Source organism: Xenopus laevis, chromosome 5L (genome assembly GCF_017654675.1).
Source record: "Xenopus laevis strain J_2021 chromosome 5L, Xenopus_laevis_v10.1, whole genome shotgun sequence".
NCBI lineage: Eukaryota > Metazoa > Chordata > Amphibia > Anura > Pipidae > Xenopus > Xenopus laevis.
The window spans coordinates 52,731,961-52,754,995 of record NC_054379.1 but is presented as its reverse complement, the minus strand read 5'-3'; the positions used below and the strand labels follow the sequence as shown (position 1 = coordinate 52,754,995).

Sequence of the window (23,035 nt, the reverse complement as noted above, 5' to 3'; positions counted from 1 at the left end):
AAGATTTTTACTACCTGGCAGTGAGCGTTGCAGTACCTGGCGACCTTGCATTGCGAACATCTCAGAAGTTTTTCTTTCCTTAAGAAAATATAGATAAATATATCATAGAATTAATATTATAATTAATCATATATCTAATAGAGTGCATTTACTAACAAACGATAAAGAAATCAGATTTGCTTTTATTTTACCTATTGCTGCCTGATTAATCCTAAATCTAGATTAGCTTCTATGAGTTACTGCACTGGGGCAATTTTGTCAAGACTTAGTAATGAGCCCTAACATGTCTGATTCTACAGAAATAATACCTATATAGATACAATGTTCTAAGAAGATGTGCAATTCCCTGGCCGATATAGTTACTGAAAAAAGTAAGTACCTTAAACACACTTTAATATAAAAAGTCTATCACATCACATGACTGCTAGACTAAAGGCCCCATACACAGGTAGATATAAAGTGCCAACAGATTAAAGGAGTTGTTCACCTTTGAGATAACTGTAAGTATGATGTAGAGAGGGGTATTCTGAGACAATTTGTAATTGGTTTTCATTTTTTATTATTTAAGGTTTTTGATTATTTAGCTTTTTATTCAGCAGCTCTTCAATTTGTGTTTTAAGCATTCTGGTAGCTAGGGACCAAATTACCCTAGCAACCATGCACTGATGTGAATAAGAGACTAGAATATGAATAGGAGAGGGCTGAATAGAAAGAAGAGTAATAAAAAGTAGAAATAACAATACATTTGTAGCCTTACAGAGCATTTGTTCTTTAGAAGGGGGTCAGCGACGCCCATTTGAAAGCTGCAAAGAGTCAGAAGAAAAAGGCAAATAACTACATAACTATAAAAAAATAGATAATGAAGACCAATTGAAAAGTTGCTTAGAAATGGCCATTCTATAACATACTACATGTTACATTAAAGGTGAACCGCCCTTTTAAGTCGGCAGCTCATTGGGCAGTGCATGTCGGCCAGACGTCGACTGGGCAGTTTTAAAAATCCTGTCGGATAGAGGACCACATCGGTTAATTGATGAGGTCCTTGATCTGTCTGCCCATATTTTTCTCTTTGTGATCTGATCGTTGGGCCTTAAGGGGGTGAGGTGAATATATTTTGGAGAGATCTCCAAATGAGTGGATCTTCCTATGTATGGACAGCATAAAAGGAGTGGGGGAATGGAGTCAAAGGCAGATCATCATGTTTTCCTAGGGTTGCCACCTTATACTGAGCCGGGACATCACAGGGGCAAGTCAGTAACAGTGGGGTTGGTTGGTGACATTATGGGCGGGGCAAGGTTTGTGTCAGGACTATGACATGGAGATCGCCATGTCAGTCTAGGGGGATCCTGCCAGGTTTGCCTTATTTGGAAAACCGGGCAGTCAGTCACAGACTTGGAACTATATTAGTAATGGTATTTGGCGTTATACCTGAACAAAGCATAAGATGAGGTGACTTATAATAGCCTCATATTTTGCAATAGGGGGTACTTTATTTTATAATACACAAAAGTCATGTGACAGAAATGACATCACTAAACTCATTTTATAACCGATGACATCTCTAAGCACCGTTTAGAAGGATATAGTTTACAGGATATTCATGCCTTTTGTGTATGATATGTGTATTATATATATTCTTAAAGTTAAACTTCCCACTATACTATGCATGCACAGATCGATCTGTGGTGCTCCTCCAGAGATACCCCCGGTCTAAATTAGGAGCCTAACATTTGGCACCCCCTAGTGATTATAACTTTCCTTCTCCTTTAATAAAGAAAATATATTTGCAGAGTTGTGCTTATTTGTGCTGGTAAACATGACTACAAAATATGGAGTGAGCAGTTCATCACAGGTTTTTGTATGACAAAACCAAGTTTTGTAGATGTGGTGGGGGGAGAAACAAAACTCTTCTGAAAGTTAGTTATGTCACATCAGAAATAGTCAATTATATTTAATTCTACATAAACACGTTTGACCAAAACACTAGCTCTTATGATTTAAAAGTGCTTATGAAAGGCAACATGCTGTGCAAAAGTAAATCTTCTTATTTCACAGTGTGAGCTCCAAAGGAAGACAATGGATTCTGAAGAAGAATTAAATGAAAAAACTTTGAGAAGGAATAAGTGTGGCCAAATGCTACACTAAATTTATTGCATCTGTAACACCATCTAGGCTAGGCTAGACCTTGTCCAGCTAGGAAACAGGCAGAGCATCGGTTCCTTTTGAGCCTCTCTTCATAGATAGGCCTTTGCTACATTAAAGGGTAAGGGTAGGTGTTGTGCAACTACACTTCACTTATGCTGTGTGACTAAATAAAAGAATTGGATCCCAGGAGGTTCTTGAACAAAACAAGTAACAGGCATTTTTCTTTTAAAGCACAGCCAGGGATATCATACAATCCATGAAGTATTCACATACTGTACATGTCTGGTAACATGTCTGGTATCACAGCAAATCCGGAGCCAGCACCTTGTGACCTGTGGAAATAGCATACTATTTTGATAGATATACCCTTAGGATCTCTGTACCGTGACCTAGATCCCCACATGTTGGATCAGGTAAATCACTAAACCTAAATCTTTATTAGGCCAGGCTTTATCTTTACAGACCAGTCTTGCTTGATGGGAGAGCTACCCTAAACGGGTCAGATTTGCCAGTCACTAGAACAAATCCTGGGTCCTAAGAAGGAATCACAGATTTAACTGGGTCCCATTCAAAGTTTGGATCCCCTGCTTTATTGGAATATATTATCATTAAGTAATGTAACATAGCAAAGTTAACAAATGTATTTACATACTAAACTGCATTAGGGAGGATGCACAGGTTTTTAATAACAAATCAAATGGACCCAGAGAATCCCAATGTACTAAGTAGCAATATTTACTACTGATTCTCAATTCACTATATGCAACTCACTTTGGGCTCACTATATGTAACTTTTTATTGCGAGTGACAATTAGGTTTCTAATGGGAGTTCTGCATACTTTTTTACATGTTTAGATTGATGATTAAATGGAGGTGCTTAGCTCTCCAGTTTTACCAGTAAAATATGTATGTGGCTCTTAATCATCAGGTGTGGGTCGTCACCTTTTTTAAGAGTCCCTAATCTGGTAACCCACAGTAAAAGGTCTGTCCCACATTGTCAGTAATTTGCACCCAAATCCTAATTTAACAGCTCCATAGAAATGCAAATAAAAAAAAAAACAGATTGTGACAATAAGGGTAAAGGGACAAAGGACAATAGGGGTAAAGAACTCACTCACATTTTCTCCACCTAATTATATTGAATCACATGATCAACAATTAATAAATATGCCCCACAGTTGCCATCATTCTTGTATTGAGAACATTCTGCAGTCTACAAACATATTCAGTGACTTAAATCACATGGGGTATGCCACAAAATAGCACAGCATAACCATTTACGTTCTCCTTGTCTATAAGAAGACACGTACACAAGCCCATTTATATAGTACACGAGGAAGAATATTATTTTATAGCATCCTAACAATATATTTAAACCCATAGAGTACAGAAATGGGATCCGTTATCAGGGAACCCGCTATCCAGAAAGCTCCATATTATGAAAAGGCTGTCTCTACCTTGTACTTGATCCAAACCAAGATATAATTAATCCTTATTGGAAACACAACAAGCCTATTGGGTTTATTTAATGTTTATGTGATTTTCTAGTAGACAAGGTATGAGGATCCAAAGTACAGAAAGATAAATTATCTGGAAAACACCAGGTCCCAAGCATTCTGGATAACAAGTCCCATACCTGTACCACAGGGCAATCATTTATTTCAGTGCTGCAGTGTTGAGTAAATAAATAAAGAATGTATAGTGGGTATTCTTCCCTACATGCATGGTTACCCAACTCCACTACCATATCAGTATGCAGTAAGCCCACTGGATATACAGTTAATTTACCATTCAGTATTAGAATCTGTGAAGGCAATGCAAATTCTGAAAATAATTTGATTATCTGCAATATTTTCTTTCAAGTGTGATTTTGCTGACTTGAATATTGAAACAAGTTGGATTTATTACCCTAAGGGAACATTTGTGGAAAATAGTTTTGTGCTTTGCAGAAGTTAAAATGGCAGCCCCTGGATCAGTCTTTATGCATTTGTAATATAAAGACGAAACTTTCATCTTAAAAGAAGCATTTGTATATGCATTTATCTTTATCATTGCATGCTTCAAAGAAACCTCTAACCCAAGTAAGAGATCTATAATAGGTTCTAGTTGCTCAACATACAAGCCAGCAGAATGAATAAATGTGTGTATATATATATATATATATATATATATATATATATATATATATATATATATATATATATACACACACACACACACACACACATATAAAAAACATTTATTACAAACTCATAACGGACGCCTTTTTTTAAAGACCATATATATGTGTGTGTGTGTGTATATATATATATATATATATATATATATATATATATATATATATATATATATATATATATATATATATATATATATATATATATTTATATATTTATATATCTATCAATTCTGACACTGGAAATAGTGGCTCCAGGTCCTGCTCCCCTTTTTAAGATTTAAAATTGGATTACAAGGCTTAGAAGGCATTTGTATATGATAATATCCAATATGTACATGGAGCTACACAATATATACACAGCTGTGGTAGCAAATTAAGTTATGGCATGACTTCCTCTGTATTATTACCCCAGAATAAAGAAGCTCCCTATGGTCAAGACATGAAAACAAATGTACAGGTATGGGACCTGTTATTCAGAATGCTTGGGATCTTCATACTTTAAGCCTAATAGAAAATCTTGTAAACATGAAATAAACCCAATAGGCTGTTTTTGCTTCCAATAAGGATCCATTATATCTTAGGTTGGATCAAGTACAAGATACTGTGTTAATATTACAGAGAAAAAGGTAATCATTTTTAAAAAATTTGGATTATTTGGATAAAAATGGGTCTATGGCATATGGCCTTTCAATAATTTGTAGCTTTCTGGATAATGGGTTTCTAGATAATGAATCCCATACATACCTGTACACATTTTGGGGTTTTCATATAGTCAGTCTATATCTACAGCAGTATAAAATGAATAAAAGTGAATAAACTGCTTAACTTAATGCTTCTTACTGAAGTTTATTTTATTATGATCATTGTGATGGCACGTTTACCTTCAATCTGACACTGCTAAATTATATTTTTTATTCTTCTCACTATGTACTGTGACTACAATTGTATTAATAATGTCAGCTGATCCCACTCCTTACAGAAACTAGTTTTGTCTCTATAATGGGAATCGTATGCAATCATCCAAGCATAGCTAATTTACAAGAAATAAAAGCAAGCTATGCAAAACATGTTGAGATAATCAGTCCATGTAAAGGCAATTCAGGAAAGCCCTTTGCTGTGCTGCTAGTCTATTTCTATTAAGAACTTGAAATGCTGAAGATTCATAGTAAATTAAAATGCTCTTTGAAAGTGAAGTATAATTTAAAAATATTGATTTGACCACAAGCCTGAGGACAAAATAATCAACTTTCCCATTTTTGCATCCGTAAATTATTTCCCATTCTCTCTTTTATCATAGATTAAATACATTAGTGCATTATATTTCTGCATATTTAAAGACAAATGCAGTCTTATTTAAAATGAAATCCAGTGCCAATTCACTGAACTCCAGATACTGCTTTCATATAAACACAACTTGGATAAGGGGTTTTAATGGCAGTTGCTTTCCATGAGGTTGTTCGATAAAGGGGCAGCTTGCCAGTTTTAATGTTAATGGGTAACATAATAACAGGGGGGGAAAACTATACACATATGCCCTAGTGTGCAAATGCATTGCATATTATTCTCTTCAATTATAAAAACTAAATAGGACTATGGTGTTAGTAAGCTCTATGCAATAGTTACTTGATAGATTGGTGAGCTTGATTAAAAGGAGAACTAAATCTTAACTAAAGAAGTAGGCTAATGCTGTACATTATATTTTGGGCTTCTGTGCCAGCCCATGGAAACCACAGCCTTTTAGCAGGGAAGATATTTGTCTCCAAAGAAGCCCCAGTAGCTCCCCATCTTCTTTTCTGCTGATCGCTGCACATGCTCTGTGCTGCTGTCACTTACTGATCTTAGGAACCTACTCACAATATACAATACACATAGAAAATAAATGTCACAATATAAGTCTGATTAGTAAATCGTACAGATAATTACTACATGGCAGCAAAGAAACCAGTGTAACTTGCATCATAATTATCAGTCTTGTAGCATCAGCTTATATTTCATGCCAACTTCATTTTCTGCTTCATAATTTGCTACAACCCCTAAGCTTAGCTTCTCAACAGCTGCATGTGAGTGTCGCAGACACTTTCCAAGATGGTGACCCCCTGTGACAAGTTTGAAGTCCTGGATCATTGCTGCGATTGACAAGCTTAAACTTTAAAAATTTTTTATATCAAAACGATATAAGTCCCAGGCCTCTTCAAATAAAAAATATTAATTTATTGTAATTCACATTAAAACAGTAGCTAGTACATACAACCCCACATACCCCACCTTACGCGTTTCGCACCCTCCGGCGCTTAGTCATAGGTGTATCTTAAGCTTAAACTTTAGGCTGGTTCAATAAGTTCAGTATGTAAAATATATCATTTTTAGCCATATTCATTTTAGGGTTTCCTAAAATAATTGCCATATCACTGTATATGAACAATAACAAGTTCATTTAAATAGATGAGAACTAAAATACCATGGATTGCATTTATCATGGTCGTGTTCCACAAAAATATCTGCACATTTGCATGAACTCCTAAATTTTTCAAATGTCACAAATAACTTTTTACTCAAGTCATAGGGAATTCTCACATGACATTTTCATTGAAATATTTGAAAAGGTATGATATAAGGCAGGAGCAGGCATGCTAGTTCACTTTTTCCTTCAACACTGTGTTGTGTACCAGATTCAGCTCTATGCTATCCATGCAATACCAGTTATTTTAGGGGTCAGGCACTTTTGAAAGTGAATTTTCAGGTAGTGTTAGATGTAAGTGAGATGCCTGATGGACCAAAGATGCCATAGCATGGAGATTTCGGAAGAAGTCAAGCCAGTCAACAAGCCAGAACTAGTATATCTGCAAACATTTGGGCTCCTTGGTTTGCACCGATATGACATAGAAAGTAGGGGGGTCTCTCCAGTAGTTGGCCTCAAAGCAGGTGTTTATTTTTGAATTCCTGATGTAGAGACAAGTTTTGGTTGCATAAAAACTAGATGAAATGCCTCCTGTAGGCTGCCAGTCCACATAGAGTCTATCAAAGCTCTTATTTTGCACCACCCAGGGACAATTGTCATGCTTGCATTGCTCCCCAATTCTTTTTACATCTGAATGTGTATAAAAAAAAGGTTGGGGTCCCCCGCTGTAGACGCATACAGAGACAAAACTTTATGACTATTTTGTATTAAAGATTTGGGGGACTAGTCAATATATGTCTGCATTAATACTGCCCTGGCAAAAGAGGTGTTTCTAGTGAGTAGTTTTGTAGCCTAGATTTTACTGGTGTACTAAAAATCTAATAATTGGTTACTTTAAGCTAAAGGACTAGTAGAAAATTTCCCTTGTTGTTACATAACCTGAATAAGAAACGGTCAGTGCTGGGGTATGGTTAGAGGTTCTTGAAATATTTTTACACTCAAGCCACTTTTTTATGATCTGGTTCTTCATTTGCTTGGGACCATATGACCATCATAGTGTTAGAGATACATGAATTACATTGCTATGCTATGGTTAAAATTGTATCCAGAATTGAAAATAATTAACCCCAAATTGCACCCTGATTACATTTCAGGTTCTGCCCCACTGGGGAAGGCAGACTCACAGTTTGGGAAGCAGGGGGTTAAAGGTATAGTTATAGTTAAAGATCTAAAAAAAAAGTCGACTTCTTTAAATACCAGCTTTTATATGAATAATTGGGAAATTTAGACCATGGAAATTTGGAAATTTTTGTATAACTGAGAACATCCCTACTTTTTATGAAGGAAAAATACACAAGACTCCAAAGACACAAAGGGTTTCTAGCATGTTTCAAGTTCACTAGCAGCATTAATAATGCATCTCTATTGGAAGACAAAGAAGAGGCACAAACTGATCTGGATAAGGTATACGTAAAGAGAAAGGGCTGCCTCGGAGGAGACAAGACTAATGGTTTAGGAGTCAGGGGAATGACACTACAGTCTAAAGGCACTGCAAATTAATTTGAAAAATATGACAATCATTTTTTTTCATTTGCTTTTCTCTGTTATCATGAAAAACCTTTTGTGTTGTAAACTAATGTTCAGATTTTAGTATGCATCTTGAGTGGGAGCATTGTCTCTAGACAAACAACACATTCTGCATAATTTTATAGAGACGGTACAATACATATAGCCAAGCACACACATGTATTACAGTTGCCCCATACCTGTTCTTCTCAGAACACCTAGGTTGAGGTGAATTTTCTAATGAAAAAAAATTCGAATTTCAAGCTATTTTTGTGTACTTTGACTAGGGAATAGTCCAAATTCGACTCAAATTTGAAAACAATTTGAATATCGAAATTTATCATGTACTGTCTCTTTAAAAATTCGACTCCAACCATTTGCCATCTAAAACCTGCCAAATTGCTGTTTTAGCCTATGGGAGACCTCCTAGAATCTATTTGGAGTCAATTGGTGGACTTTGAAAAATTGTAGGCTTTTTTGGGGGAAAACTTTGAATCAAATCCGATCGAATGCGCTATTACTTTGATTCTAACGTTTTGAATACGGCCGAATAAAACATTTCAATTGGTCTTTTTGAATTCGAAGTTTTTTAAATTTGAAATTCAACCCTTGATAAATATGCCCCCTAATGATCATAGTGTTTCTGTCACTGTACCAAGGAATTTTACAGCTAAGAGCCATCATATTAAACACACATCTTTCTCTTCTATAAATAGTCAGCAAAATAAGGGTCATCCATGCCGCAATATCAGAATATAATATATTTACTAATTTATTACAGTGCTGACAATTGACTCTGATGTCAATATAATGCACTAATGGATTATTTAGCATCATCATATAACTACTAATAAAAAAAACTGCCTAAATGTTGCAGTATTGGGGGTATTTTGGTTTCTATAAAGCTGGTTCTTATGATAAACTTCAGAAACAACTACACTTTTCTTGCTGGTTTCAGTCAGGCTGCTGAGCCAGAGGGAGTAAGTGTTTAAAGGAGAACTAAACCCTAAAAATGAATATGGCTAAAAATTTCATTTTATACACTGAACTTATTGCACCAGCCTAAAGATTCATCTTCTCAATAGCAGCAATGATCCAGGACTTCAAACTTGTCACAGGGGGTCTGAGCAGCTATTGAGAAGCTAAGCTTAGGGGTCGTCACATATTATCAAGCAGAAAATGAGGTTGGCCTGTAATATAAGCTGATGCTTCAGGGCTTATTATTAAATTCTGGTGCTAGTTGCACTGGTTTCTGAGCTGCCATGTAGTAATTAGCTGTATATTCTATGTGTACTGTTTATTATGAGTGGGTCCCTAAGCTCAGTAAGTGACAGCAGCATAGAGAATGTGCAGTAAATCAGTAGAAAAGAAGCTAAAAAGGAAGCTACTGGGGCATCTTCAGAGACACAGATCTTTACTGCTAAATGGCTGTTGTTGCCTTGGGCTGGCACTGAAGCACAAAACAATGTACAACATTTCTAGCTACTTCTTTAGTTAAGCTTTAGTTCTCCTTTAATGAAGATGAATTCTGGTAGTCAGTCCAGCATCTAGAATAGGGATGCACTGAAGCTTAAATTTGGTTTGGGATTCAGACCAATACGAGTCTTTTTAAACAGGATTCAGCCAAATCCAAGTTCATTTACAAACCCTTCAACCCATGTGACTTTAGGGACATGATTAAAGAAATCGCCACATTTCCCCTAATTTTCAGATTCTGTTTGGAGTCAGTTGAATGTCATGAAAGATAAGCAGAATCCCAAAAAGTTGGATCCAGTACAGCCCCAATCTAGAGGCACAGGCTGAAGGGACAATAGCTGGTGAGAGAAAAAAAAAAAATTCTGTATTATGCCTGACAACTTTAAATATGTTTGAAAACATGTATCATTTTACCTAATGAAAGTTTTTTAGTAGCACAAATTAATTACACATGTTCTGCTCAATTCTATCAATCCTGTTACACACAATTAAAACTGGCCAGGGATGGTTCCTGTAGCAATAATTTCAGTTTTGGTTCAGTCCCCGACCAGACAGAAAAGCAGAGGGTGCTCTAATATCATGAACTCAAAAAACAAAAACATTTGGATGAACAAATACTGTCTTTAATTGGAATTATATTTACAAACACATTTAAAACCAATACATGTTTTTAATTAATGTATGTTGGAGAGGGGCTTAGAAATGTATTTCTTTTAATGAGCAAAATGTTTTTGGGCTTACAAATCCATTTACAATATTCATTTTTTGATAGCTTTTCTAACCTGTGGGCTTGTTAATATCAGCCATAAAAGGTGACAGTGAGAAAACAGAAACTATTTATTTCACCGAATATATTAATGCTCTCACAACTCTGTCTCTAGAGAAAGGTTCATTTACATCAGCGATCCCTAACCAGAGGCTCACAAGCAATATGTTGCTCACCAACCCCACAGATGTTGCTTCCAGTGGCCCCAAAGCAGGTGCTTATTTTTGAATTCTAGGCTTGGAGGTAAGTTTTGGTTACATAAACACCAGGTGTACTGCCAAATAGATCCTCATGTAGGATGCCATTCTGCACAGGCTACCAAATAGCCAATCACTGCCCTTATTTGGCAGCCACTGGAACTTTTTTCATACTTGTGTTGCTCCCCAGCTACATATATATTTGAAAGTGACTCTTGGGTAAAAAAGGTTGGGGACCCCTGATCTAGATGGAGGACAGACTACATTCCCCAGAATTCCCTATCCTGACGCACCCTTTTAACCTAGGACTATAGTGCAATCCACAGAATTCAGTGCAAGTCTGCCATGGCCTCTGGCAGAATGGTAGACATATTACTATATTCTCATTTAGCTAGTATCTCTTGGGAACGCTTATTTTGAGTTCCCAAGTGACAATAGTGTCCCACAGAGTAGCAATTTCCAATTCAGTGTATGCTCCGACAGCTACATATATATTTACTCCCTGTAGGCTTCCTAGCCTTGGAAAAGCTGGTTTCTCTGAATGTCTAAAGCCAGTCTGAATGATAGGAACATCACTTAAACTCATAATCTGGTTAAGAATTTTCTCTCTCTGCTCTGAAACTGAATCATACATTCATACCTTAAAGAGTGGTATTGACTTGCAAGGTCTTTGCATAGAAGAAAAATGCGTAACCCTCTACCGTAGTAGGTGGATTGAAAAAAACAAATGTTCCTTGCATAAACTTATGTAAAAGTGACACCTAGTGTACATGTTTGGAATTGCTTAAATTTATAAGTATTATTTTGTTTTTTCATCCCTACAGCCACTTTCTGCTTTTAATTTTGGCTTTGTTTACTAAATTGTACAAAAACAAAAAAGGAAAATAAAAAATATCAAATTGTTCAAATAAGATAAGATCAGGTTGTTTCTTTTTTTGATAGATAAGAAACTACATGCATAGGAAACTAGATTCAGTTTATGGGATGAAATCTGTTGATGCAAGGACATACAACAAATTCTCTCATGTGGTTCTGCCCATAATAGGAATGCTGCAATGAATACACCTGATGTTGGGCTGTGAAGCTTTGAAGCACCTTGCACATCTCATATTTTATTTAAGGGAATGGTGTTAAGCATTCCAATATAGGTGTAATACTTGCATCCTTTTGCAAATCTCGCATAAATGAATCCATGTGATTATGGGCATGTTGTGGACATTAAAACCTATTAGATCTTCCTTGGGGAGTGTATATGGCCAGTCAAACTAAGGGCCAGAGTTAAAGGAATACAGTCCCCAATATCTAGGGCAAACCCCACAATCAACAAAAGGAAAATGACCCCGTAACGCAAAAAAAAATTAATAGATTTTATTCAAAATTCCATTTTAAAAAGATTTACATACATACCCCATGGTAAGTGTTTCATACCCTCCAGCACATCATAGGGAAATTAAAACAATCTTTGCCAGATATCTTAACTCACCAGACACTTGGAATCCACAAACGTTCTTCATTTGGGGTGGATAGACAAATGTTAGAGGTCAAAAGGAATATTTCCCTCCATAACCCCTGGAGCAGCTCCTCACTCATGGAATGTAGGAACACCAAAGGATGATGAGAGGAACTGACCTCACACATAAGGAAAGGGAATAGGAGGGTCTTGAAAATAAGTTAATGAAACAGATTAAAATATTACATTGCTCACTATGTGGCAGCGTAACAATATGTATGCACATAAGAATATAAGCAATTAAACATGAATATTAAACATAATACACATTAACTGCTGGGGAAGCACATGCCACATGCCATATAATATATGGTGCATGAGTTAGAAATTATTTTAAAACCAACTTTAGTCTTTAAAAAGCAATTATTATTTAAGCGCAGCTTACATGTGGGTCTATAGGGCATCATAACCCGGGCCCGCAAATCCACCACCACATCCAAAATGGTTGCAGGGAACAAGTTCACAAATCAACCAGTTTATTTTAGGTTGACCTAAATATCTTTTCTACTGGAGATAGGGTTGACACATTTCCCGGTTCCTTACTCCGGGTAGTGACGTCACAGGGGGTGGGGAGAAGTGGGCTTGTGATGTCACAGGACAGTGCTAATCGCCATATCAATCTCAGAGAATACAGTTTTGACCAGGACAGCCCTTTCAAAAACCATGCTATCAAAACCGGACAGGTGGCAATAGGGTTGCCACCTGTTCGGTTTTGACCCCGAATAATAATACACGAAAAACATTTAAATACTAAGATTCTCACCCAACATTGCTTAGTTACTTTCAAGTGCAGTTAATTTCTTATTATTACAGAAAAAGCAAATCAATCAAAAAAAAGATGTTTTTTCTAAATTAGCATTGCTGCATTTCAGAGCTTTCTGGATAATTTATTTCTGTATAATAGATCTCATAACTTTAATTAAAGAGTTGGGCTTACTCATCAAGCAGAATAGATATAGGGTTGCCACCTGTGTGGTTTTGAACTGGGCATCAACACTTTAAAACATTGACAATGGCATCTAAGTGATGCAATAGCCTCACCCTGGTGTCATAACTCCACCAACATCATTGTGCCCACCTCTGACATCATCGTGCCTGTTCCTACATCACTGCCCCACCCCAAATGCTATCTGCCTGGGTTTAGCCATCAGCAAAGGTGGCAACACTAACTGGAGAAACCCCAGGCCAGAATTCTTTATCTCATACTTCTACAGGGTTGGCCAGCAGGAGCCCTGCTGGCCCAGGAACACATCTCGCCCAGGACTGGAGAAAGGGGATACATTTTACGGTGGCCACGATGGGGCGGCAGACCTCATGCGGCTGTGTCAGGAGGGGGTCGAGTGTCAGGGTAGTTTCATGATGGTGGTCGGGGGGGGCCAGTATGCCTCAGTCCGACACTGTACTTGGCATTATTGCAGTTAAATACTATTGTGATTTGAGTTCAGTGGCAAGCAAAATTCAGTAGCAACCACTTGTAAGTGAATTGTTGCCTGGAAATGCAGGAAGCCATAGATAGTAGTGGAGCTTGCAGGTGAACGACAATGCTTGGTATGGGGATGAATTTGGAAAATTTGTGTACCACCCCCAAGCTACTATCGGGAGACAAACCTCCCCAAAAAAAGCTAAAAATGGTGCCCTTAAATCTGCAGCGCTCTATATGAAGTGTATTCATTGCAAAGCCTCTTATACATGTTTCTTTATGTGCAGAAATGCAGCCTAATCTTTTGCTCACTCTGCAGCAAGGAAACACTAATAGCAGGTAGAACGGAACATTATGCGTTCCACCTGTGTTCACTGCTTCCCTGCGGCAGTGTGATTACAAAGTCATTGAAAAGAAACAGGCCATATTTGCTTCTGTGTTCCCCTGTGGTAGAACACATGAAAAATCCACCGCAGGAGAACACAGGCAAAATGCAGTGTTTAAGAGACCAAACATTCTCATTTTTCTGAGAAAAGAATGGAATGCATCTGATGTGGAATTGCAATGATCTAGCATAGCTTCTTTGATAAATCCATACCGTTATAAAGATGAATGTTGGAAGGCATGCAAATACGAAGGATAAGTAAAGCATGTTATACCAAAGTATGTTTTTGCAGGTTTATCTGTTTAATGGCAGCATTCAAATATCATTAATAAAAGTGCCATGTGATTGGGGCAAACGTATTAGATACATATAGAAATCAGAACTTAATTTTAAATATGGGAAGATAAAAAAAGAAATCAATAACTGATCATTTACCTTGAAACTGCAAGCAAATATTATGGTTGTGGGTGACTACTGAAACCTGCAGTAAGCTAAAGAAAACCTGGTAACAACCATGCCACAACAAGTATCAAAAGTAGTATCTAAAAGATTATGGACATTCCTATAGCTAATAATTATATGAAAATGGCCTTAGTCCAAATATTTTAGTGGAAAACAGGTTAGATAAGCAACACTTCTCAATCCCTGAGATTGTGAACCCTTCACACTTACAAACACACTGCAGTGGGTTTTCCAGATGCAAATTGCCATTCTTCCCCACAATGCAGTGCCCCCCCATTTCCAATGTATGTTGTGTCCACTGCAACTGTACTCCATAAATTAAAATGAATTTAATGGGGATGCTGGGTCTTGGACAGATATTGAATATAAAAAAATATATACTAAATGTTATTTTTTAGCTTTGCTGCTGCCCTAGAAATAGACATTCCCAGCCTAAGCCATGAACACACCCAGGTCATTATTTATTTTCTAACAAACTTTAAAGGAACAGTTCAGTGTAAAAATAAAAACTAGGTAAATAGTCTGTACAAAATAAAAAAAGGTTCTAATATAGTTAGTTAGGCAAAAATGTAATGTATAAAGGCTGGAGTGACTGGATGTGTAACACAATAGCCAGAACACTACTTCCTACTTTACAGCTCTCTAACTCTGAGTTAGTCAGCGACTTTAAGGGGGGCCACATGGGACATAACGGTTCAGTGAGTTTGCATGCAGGTAAGATTCAAAAGCAAACAGTAATGACCCACGTGACCCCAGCTCAAGTCACTGATTGGTTGCTGCCTGGTAACCAATCAGGGAAAACCAAGAGAGCTGAAAAGCAGGAAGTAGTGTTCTGGCTATTATGTTACACACCCAATAACTCCAGCCTTTATAGATTAAATTTTTAGTTTACTATATCAGAATTTTTTATTTTATTTTGCACAACCTATTTCTATAATCTATTTAGCCAGTTTTATTCTTTTACTGAACAATTCCTTTAAAACTGGAATTACAGAGTCAAGCGGGTGGCATTATTATGGCAACAGCAAAACCCAGACTTGTTTTTCAAACAGGCAGCTGGTGAATATTGAATTCCATTTCAATTGCTCCCTAGTCCAACAGTGGCAACCTGTACATTACGCCAGTTGACATATGGCATTACCCATGGTGATGTGAGCCTTGTGTTCAGCTGCTTGTCCACAGAAATCTTACTTGTTAAGTTCCTAATAAACAAACCTTTTGCCAATATTTCGATCTTGTGTTGATGTCCCAATTTGTAAACACGACATGCTTCAATGCCCAGTGGCCCCTTCTGTTTGGCCTAGCATTTCATGCCTTCATTTCTGCTCAGACACATTTCATTATTGCTCTGGACTACATGTGTATTTTATTATACACCTGTGTACTTTTCTTAATGAAAATTCTACTAATTAGGTGTGTGGAAACTTTTGTAACTTTAGCTATATAGTGTGTATCTGACTCTAGAGAAGTATTATAAGAGAAACTAGAATAATAGATTCATATAACAACATAGATTTAAAAAACCCCACTGTACCAAATGTGGGAATTGTTACTGAAATTGCAGAATTTTTTGAAAGCAGTACAGTGGTCAATATAGATGTTACCATTGGTTGACCTAACGGCACTTCCCAGCGATAAGATGCTGAAAAACACTGCAGAATAGATGACTTTCAGAAGTCAGAATAAGACCCTGTAACATAAGGCATTCCCAATGTATGATCTTTGGGCCTCCTAAAACGTAAGCGGAATTTGTGTTTATCCTGATGCCTTAAAGGGGAACTATCGAAAAATAAATTAAAATGTAATATTAGCTTCAGCATACTGAAATAAGAAACTTTTCAATTAAAATGCTGTACTATTTCTGAAATAATCAAGTTCATTTTCACTAATCCTCTCTCAGCATCTGTTTCTCCTCTACCGGGCATCTTTGAAAGCACAGATATTCCCTGCTAAAAGGCTGTGGTTGGCATGGTACAGAAGCCTAAAACATAATGTACAACATTTCTAGTCTACTTCTTTAGTTAGGCTTTATCTCTCCTTTAAGCCCTGATCTGGCCACTACTAGGTCTGCCTTAGCCCTTACCAGCTTTGATCCATACCAGCCACTCACCTGACAACTATGTTCTCTCCTTCATGTTCCTTTGTGTCTATGAGCGCAACAAAATTATTTTGTACACACATTTTAAACTTTTGTGCACAGTTTTTAAAAACTGTGTGTTCAGGTCAGAATACAAAGTTTTGTGTTTGTGCGCACCACAATTTGTTTGTGTGTGCTGGCCTCAAAATTTGTCTTTGCACGGACGAGCGCACACCTTAGAGGGAACCTTGTCAACTGTTCTAAATCTGCAAGTACAGTCCCTGCACATCAATGCCTCAGTTCTGAATGCAAAATACTGTATTTATAAAACTGTGAAATTATTTTATGCATATGTGTAAACATGTTTACAATTAGGGTTGACTCTCTAGGTAGAAAATGTCCTGAAACCCAGACAAAACTCTGTTGATAGGAGGCTATATCAACACCTCACTGCATAAAGTCACACTCCCACCCACAGCAAGCAAAAGGTGGCAACTTTATATACGGTTACCACATTGAGTGTATTGAAACAGCATATAAAACAACTTATCATCCCAAAATAACTTAGCTGTAAAACAATACTGCAATATTCATAGTAAAAATGTAAATATAATATACGTGGCTTTAATTCGCACATAAATAATTTTTCACACTTTTATAACTGCTATGTCAATAAAGTAGAGAGCGGCACCTAATTACATAAAACTACACAACAAGAGCAAAAGAGAAAACTAAATAAATGGGCAGTTTAAATGGCAATAATAATAATTGTGTTAGTATCTAGGCTGTTGCTTTAAACCTCTAGGACATGGATACAGCCACCACTATATATGCATTACTAAGGAACCATGTATCAGCTACTAAGGGTCCCTTGCTACAAACAGTACCACCTTCCCTCTCTTTCATTCCTCGCTCAATTAATGGGGTGTTTCAGCTTAAAGTAGTTTTTTTTTTTTTAAATGATTTGCTTTCTTCTTCTGACTCTTTCCAGCTTTAAAATGAGGTCACTAATCCCATCTAAAAAAAAACAAATACGCTGTAAGGCTACAAATGTATTGTTATTGCTACGTTTTATAAGTCATCTTTCTGTGCAGGACCTCTCATATTCCAGTCTATTATTCAAATCAATGTATGGTTGCTAGGGTAATTTGGACCCTAGGAACCAGATTGATGAAAGTGCAACCTGCTGAATAAAAGGCGAAATAACTTAAAAACTACAAATGAAAACCAATTGCAAATCAGAATATCACTCTCGAGATCATACTAAAAGTTGATTCAAAGGAGAACAACCCCTTTAATACATTCAACAAGTCACTATATTACTACAATGATGGAAGCCATTAACTAGCTTCAGTTGATGCATAGAACCATTGTACTCCCCAGCACATTCCATGTGCTGATATTGTATAAACCCAGGAATATCGTAACAATAGCAGGGCCATTTAGCAAAGCAGGCTGATTGGCTGGTAGTTTCACATGCCAATATAAACTGAGACAGTTTGTGACAGTGATACTTTTACCGATTGGCCAGTGTGATTCTGGGCTTTTATGATTGGGCATTTGCATCTGTGATTCAGGTGATGCTACTAAGTGAGAAGCGTTTCAGGGAAAGATACCTGTGAAGGCAGTAATCGCACGCACTCTTTTTCCGGCACACCGTATATACATAGGGTACAGCTCTTATCACCGTTAATCCATGGCTCATATCCTTAAGTGCTCGCACTCCATTACCCTTCCCCAGGCTTTGGAACTTCTCCAGAATTCCCGCCATTGTGTTCGCTGTGCAATTAATGCGTTCTGCTGAATGAGATAAGAGAGAATTATATAGCGCCACTCCTTCCAAACTCTTTCAATGCTCCACACATATTTGCAAATTACTTGTTGAAAATTATAAGTTCCCACAGGGCTGTTGTCATTTATATATGAGTGGAATATACAGACTAGTGGTGTTCACTTCCAGATGAGCACAACATATAAATACAGTGGTGTGAGTCCTGCTTCTCTGCTTGCACTGCCTCCAAAACAAAATCAGACAGAGCTCATAGCATATCAGACTTTCTATAATCACCTCTGCATGCCATTAAAGTCCCACGTGGTATAGGTTACCAGCAGTCTCAGTCTCCCTCATGCACGGATTCTGAAGTTGCTTCCCTTCCGCCCATGTGACTTTTCTCCTGGTGCCTGCAGGGTCCTAATGCTCGCTAAAAGGCTTTTCACTCACAGCACTCCTGAACAGCCACTCTAATAGCACACGAATCAGAATGCACTGATGAGAATTTTGATCAATTCAACAAAAATTTAAAAATCCAAATTTACATGCAGTGTCGGACTGGCCCACAGGGATACCAGGAAAACTCCCGGTGGGCCAAGGTGTCAGTGGGCTCATGCTGCTTAACATTTGGCTGATTTCATGGTCATTCCTTATTTCTATGAGAACAAAGGGGCTAAATAGATGGAATAATTGATTATAGTATGTAAAAAAAAGAGACTAGGAGAATAGAAGTTGAGTGATGAGAGGAAGAATAATAGTACTGAGAGTGGGCCCCCTGGTGTCCCAGTCCTACACTGCTTACATGAGAGATTCCAGGACACAGCCTAATGCATTGTGTATATAGGTATTGTATATAGGTACGCACACACTGCAATTGTGAAATACTGGAGTGGAGCACCCTAGGCACCCGACCTTACAACGCCCCCAAAATAATGTGACACCCCACCATGCTCTGAGGCCTGCACCCCTCACCCCCCCCCCAATTGATTTCTGAAGTAAGTATTCCAAAGTGGCTGGGGGGCAATTTTTATTTTCTAAATGTTTTGAGTTGTTTTAAATGTTTTCATGCACCCAAGGGCCACCCCCCAAAAGTGGCTGTCCAAGGCAGAGGTTGGTGCTTATACATAGATACGCCCTTGGTCACATACTGTGCCTATTGTGAAATGCTGGAGGGCCTCACACTGAGCCTGTCGTGAAATGCTAGTGGGCCACATGCTGCTCCTATCATGAAATGCTATAGGGCCACAATGCACCTTTCATTAAATGCTGCAGGGGGGGGGGCTGCATCTGTACTGAAACTATGGGGCATATTTATCAAAAAGTGAAGTTAGAGATAGCCACAGTCAATGGGGTATATTTATCAAAGAGTACAGTTAGAGATCATCACAGTTATTTCTATGGGATTTTTAAAAGAGTATTTATCAATGGATGAAAGTGAAAGTTCACCCTTTGATAAATACGCCTTTAAAAATCTCATAGAAATGAATGGAGAGAGGCAGTATTTTACTCTAGCGGACTGTGGTTATTTCTAAGTTCCCTCTTTCATAAATATACCCCAATGAGTGAAAGTTCACCCTTTGATAAATATTCCTTTCAAAATGCCATAGAAATTAATGGAGAGTGGTGGAATTTCACTCTAGTGGACTGTAGCGATCTCTAACTTCACTCTTTGATAAGTATGCCCATATGGGTAGCCCACACACTGTGCCTGTCATAAAAATCTGGGGGGCCACACACTGCATTCGTCATAAAATGTTGTGGGGCCACACACTGCTCCTGACATGAAATGATGAGACCGACTCACTGCGCTTTTCATTTTTATAAAGCTGGGGCCCACACACTGAGTCCTTCATAAAATGCTGGGGGGCCACACAATTCAGCTGTCATGAAATGCCAGAGGCTACACACTTCAGCTGTTATGAAATTCTGGAGGGCCACACTGCTCCTTTGATCAAATACTTGGGGGGACAAACACACTGCCTGCTATGAAATGGTGGGGGACCATACATTGCACTTGTCATGAACTGCTGGTGGGCCACACACTGAGTCTGTCATGGAATGCTGGGGGCCCACTGTAAGGAACTTAAGTGATTAAAAACAGAATTACGCCTTAAAGATGGCACAGATCACCGACATTGAGTATATGGATTGGACTGATCAATTCGCAATTGGAACTGTACAAACTGACGTATTTAGCCCGAGGATGCCCAAAGAAATTTGAAAGTATATGGAAACCTTGGCTCGAGTCGCCAGCCACATCAACTAACCAGTGAACATCAATTTACAGCCATACTTCCCCTCCTTCCCCCTTCTTTTCCTTTTCTATCTAGCTTCTCTTCCTTCTATCTTCTTTAAGTTGTAAAATTCAATAAAAATTAATCTTTAAAAAAAAAGATGGCACAGATGCCTGACTATGTTGGAACCACTGTTGAGCCACTGTGGGGGGGGGGGGAATCCCTCAGTTTTTGTATCAATAAATCATGTACCTGCTTTATCTGAATGTGTGTGTGGTCAGTTTCAGTCACTCTATAGAACCAATTTATTATGTAGCAAATAGACGTGCCCTTTGGTTAATCAAATTTGACTGTACAGATATGCGATCCGTTTTCAGGAAAGCAGTTATCCAGAAAGCTCCAAATGACAGAAAGGCCATCTCCCATGAATTTCATTTTATTGAAATAATCCAAATTTTTTAAAAAGGATTTCCTTTTTCTCTGTAATAATAAAACAGTGCCTTGCACTTGATTCAAACTAAAATATAATGAATCCTTACTGGAAGCAAAATCAGACTATTGGCTTTCTTGAATGTTTACATGATTTTCTAGTATACTTACGGTATGAAGATCCAAATTACAGAAAGATCCATAATCCAGAAAACCCCAGGTCCTGAGCATTCTGGATAACAGGTCATATACCTGTACAATGTGTTTTAAGAATGTTTGATTACAAGCTCCCCGAAGAAGGGGCTGGTATCAATTACCGTATATACTCGAGTATAAGCCGAGGTACCTAATTTTACTTCCAAAAACTGGGAAAGCTTATTGACTCGAGTATAAACCTAGGGTAAAAAATGCAGCAGCTTCTGGTAAGTTTCAATCAAAAAATTTAGGGTTTCTGCTCCCATTTGAGGTGCTGGCGTCTCGTTTTTGGATGCCAGTGACCATTCTTGGACCCAGCGAATATTCTTGGAAACTATTCTTAGACGGCGGCGACCGTTTTTGTGCTTGACCCGAGTATAAGCCGAGGTAGAGTTTTTCAGCATAGTTTGGGGGCTGAAAAACTCAGCTTATATTCGAGTATATACGGTATATATTTTCTCAACATTTATGTGTATTGAAGCTGCTATATAAATATAGTATAATGATAGTAACAGTAGTATAGTAAATAATACTGGCGTAATATTTTATTTAATCTCCATATAGGGTATGAGCAGTTTTACTGTTGTTACTGGTTTATAGCAGCTCTGACTATATAGTTCAGTTTTTATCTATAGGAAACTTGCATGCATGAATGTAATTATAGTACCCCGTTAGATTCTGATTCCCAGCATGCCATTGCAGCCAATCCTACTGTGTGCTTTAAATTCTAATCCACTGTTAAGTGGCACATTGAATGCCCCATAAGTTATCAGATATTTATACTTTTAGCTGATAACAGCAGTATTTAGTGTTTTTAAACTAAAAAGTAGTTAGGTTATGAGGCAAACGCCAACTTCTTCCCTTGATGCCTGCAATTGTAGTAAGAGGCTGGCGAATAGCTAGTATGGTTCTGAATTGTTTTTATTAATTAATAAAAAGGGATATTGTCCACACCTAGGGAACTGTAAGCTTGTTAAGTTTTGAGGGGTTACAGTAGATATGATTAACTTAAGATAAATACACAGTAATAAAAAGAATGGTAATGTGTAAATGTATAAAATTATTAGCCTCATATATAATTTTTGTTGTTGAATAAAGAGCAGGCTGATATATTACAAAAAGTGATTATAAACATTTTTTAAAAACTATTCCTAAGGATGTACACAATCCAGGATTTGGTTCAGTGTTCTGCCTTTTTCAGCAGGATTCAGCCAAGTTCTCGTGCCTGGCTGAACCGAATACACATCTTTAAAATAATGCGACTTTCCTGTTCCTTCACATGGCAGAAGGCACGATTGGGTTAATCCCCTTGCCGAGTTAAGGACAGGAAATGACGTATAAAAATTGGTCTTCCCCACCACTCCTTGCTTTTATTTTCTGCTGCGCTGTGAAGAAGACACCACAATATCCAGCAAGGTTTTTTCTTATGCTCTCTTTCCCCCGCTAAAGCTCCTATCATATAAATAGGAGAGCCCACGCAGGGCCCTGGCCTTCCGTCGCCTGGGCGCTGTAAGAAGCATTCATGCACAGTAAGACGCCATAAACCACACACTCTCTCCAAGCACTAAGGTGCGTGAAGCTGTGACCATCACATCGCGACTATATAAATAGCACGAAAATCAGCGCTCCCCCTATGCAGTGATCTCCTGCCAACACACATCAAGCCAAAGCAAAACAGTTTATAGGGAGCACCCCGGTAAAACTACTCACAGTGTGCTGCACATGAAAGCTGCTCCGGATAGCATCGGTCAAAGTTTATCTGCAAAGCATGGAGCGCCACGAAGAGAATTTTATGTAAAATCCAGTATTTATTTAATTCACTTAA

At 37.7% G+C, this 23,035-nt stretch overlaps 1 protein-coding gene across 4 annotated transcripts in view; it reads right to left on the bottom strand.

The window, feature by feature from the left end:
- LOC108716123 (histone-lysine N-methyltransferase SMYD3) overlaps positions 1–18,795 on the bottom strand; it is a 325,190-nt gene extending 306,395 nt beyond the window's left edge. Inside the window, exons 1-3 of one of the 4 annotated variants that reach the window (XM_041562757.1) lie at positions 18,688–18,795; positions 18,198–18,381; positions 15–78 (exon numbers count right to left, since the gene is read on the bottom strand). In XM_041562757.1, the coding sequence (XP_041418691.1) occupies positions 15–78; positions 18,198–18,381; positions 18,688–18,709 (270 nt within the window). In that variant the 5' untranslated portion in view covers positions 18,710–18,795. Of the gene's footprint in view, positions 1–14; positions 79–18,197; positions 18,382–18,459; positions 18,618–18,649 lie in introns of those variants that run through there. The other 3 variants (XM_041562758.1, XM_041562759.1, XM_041562760.1) reach the window with 3 other exon arrangements.
- Between the last annotated feature and the right edge of the window lie 4,240 nt (positions 18,796–23,035).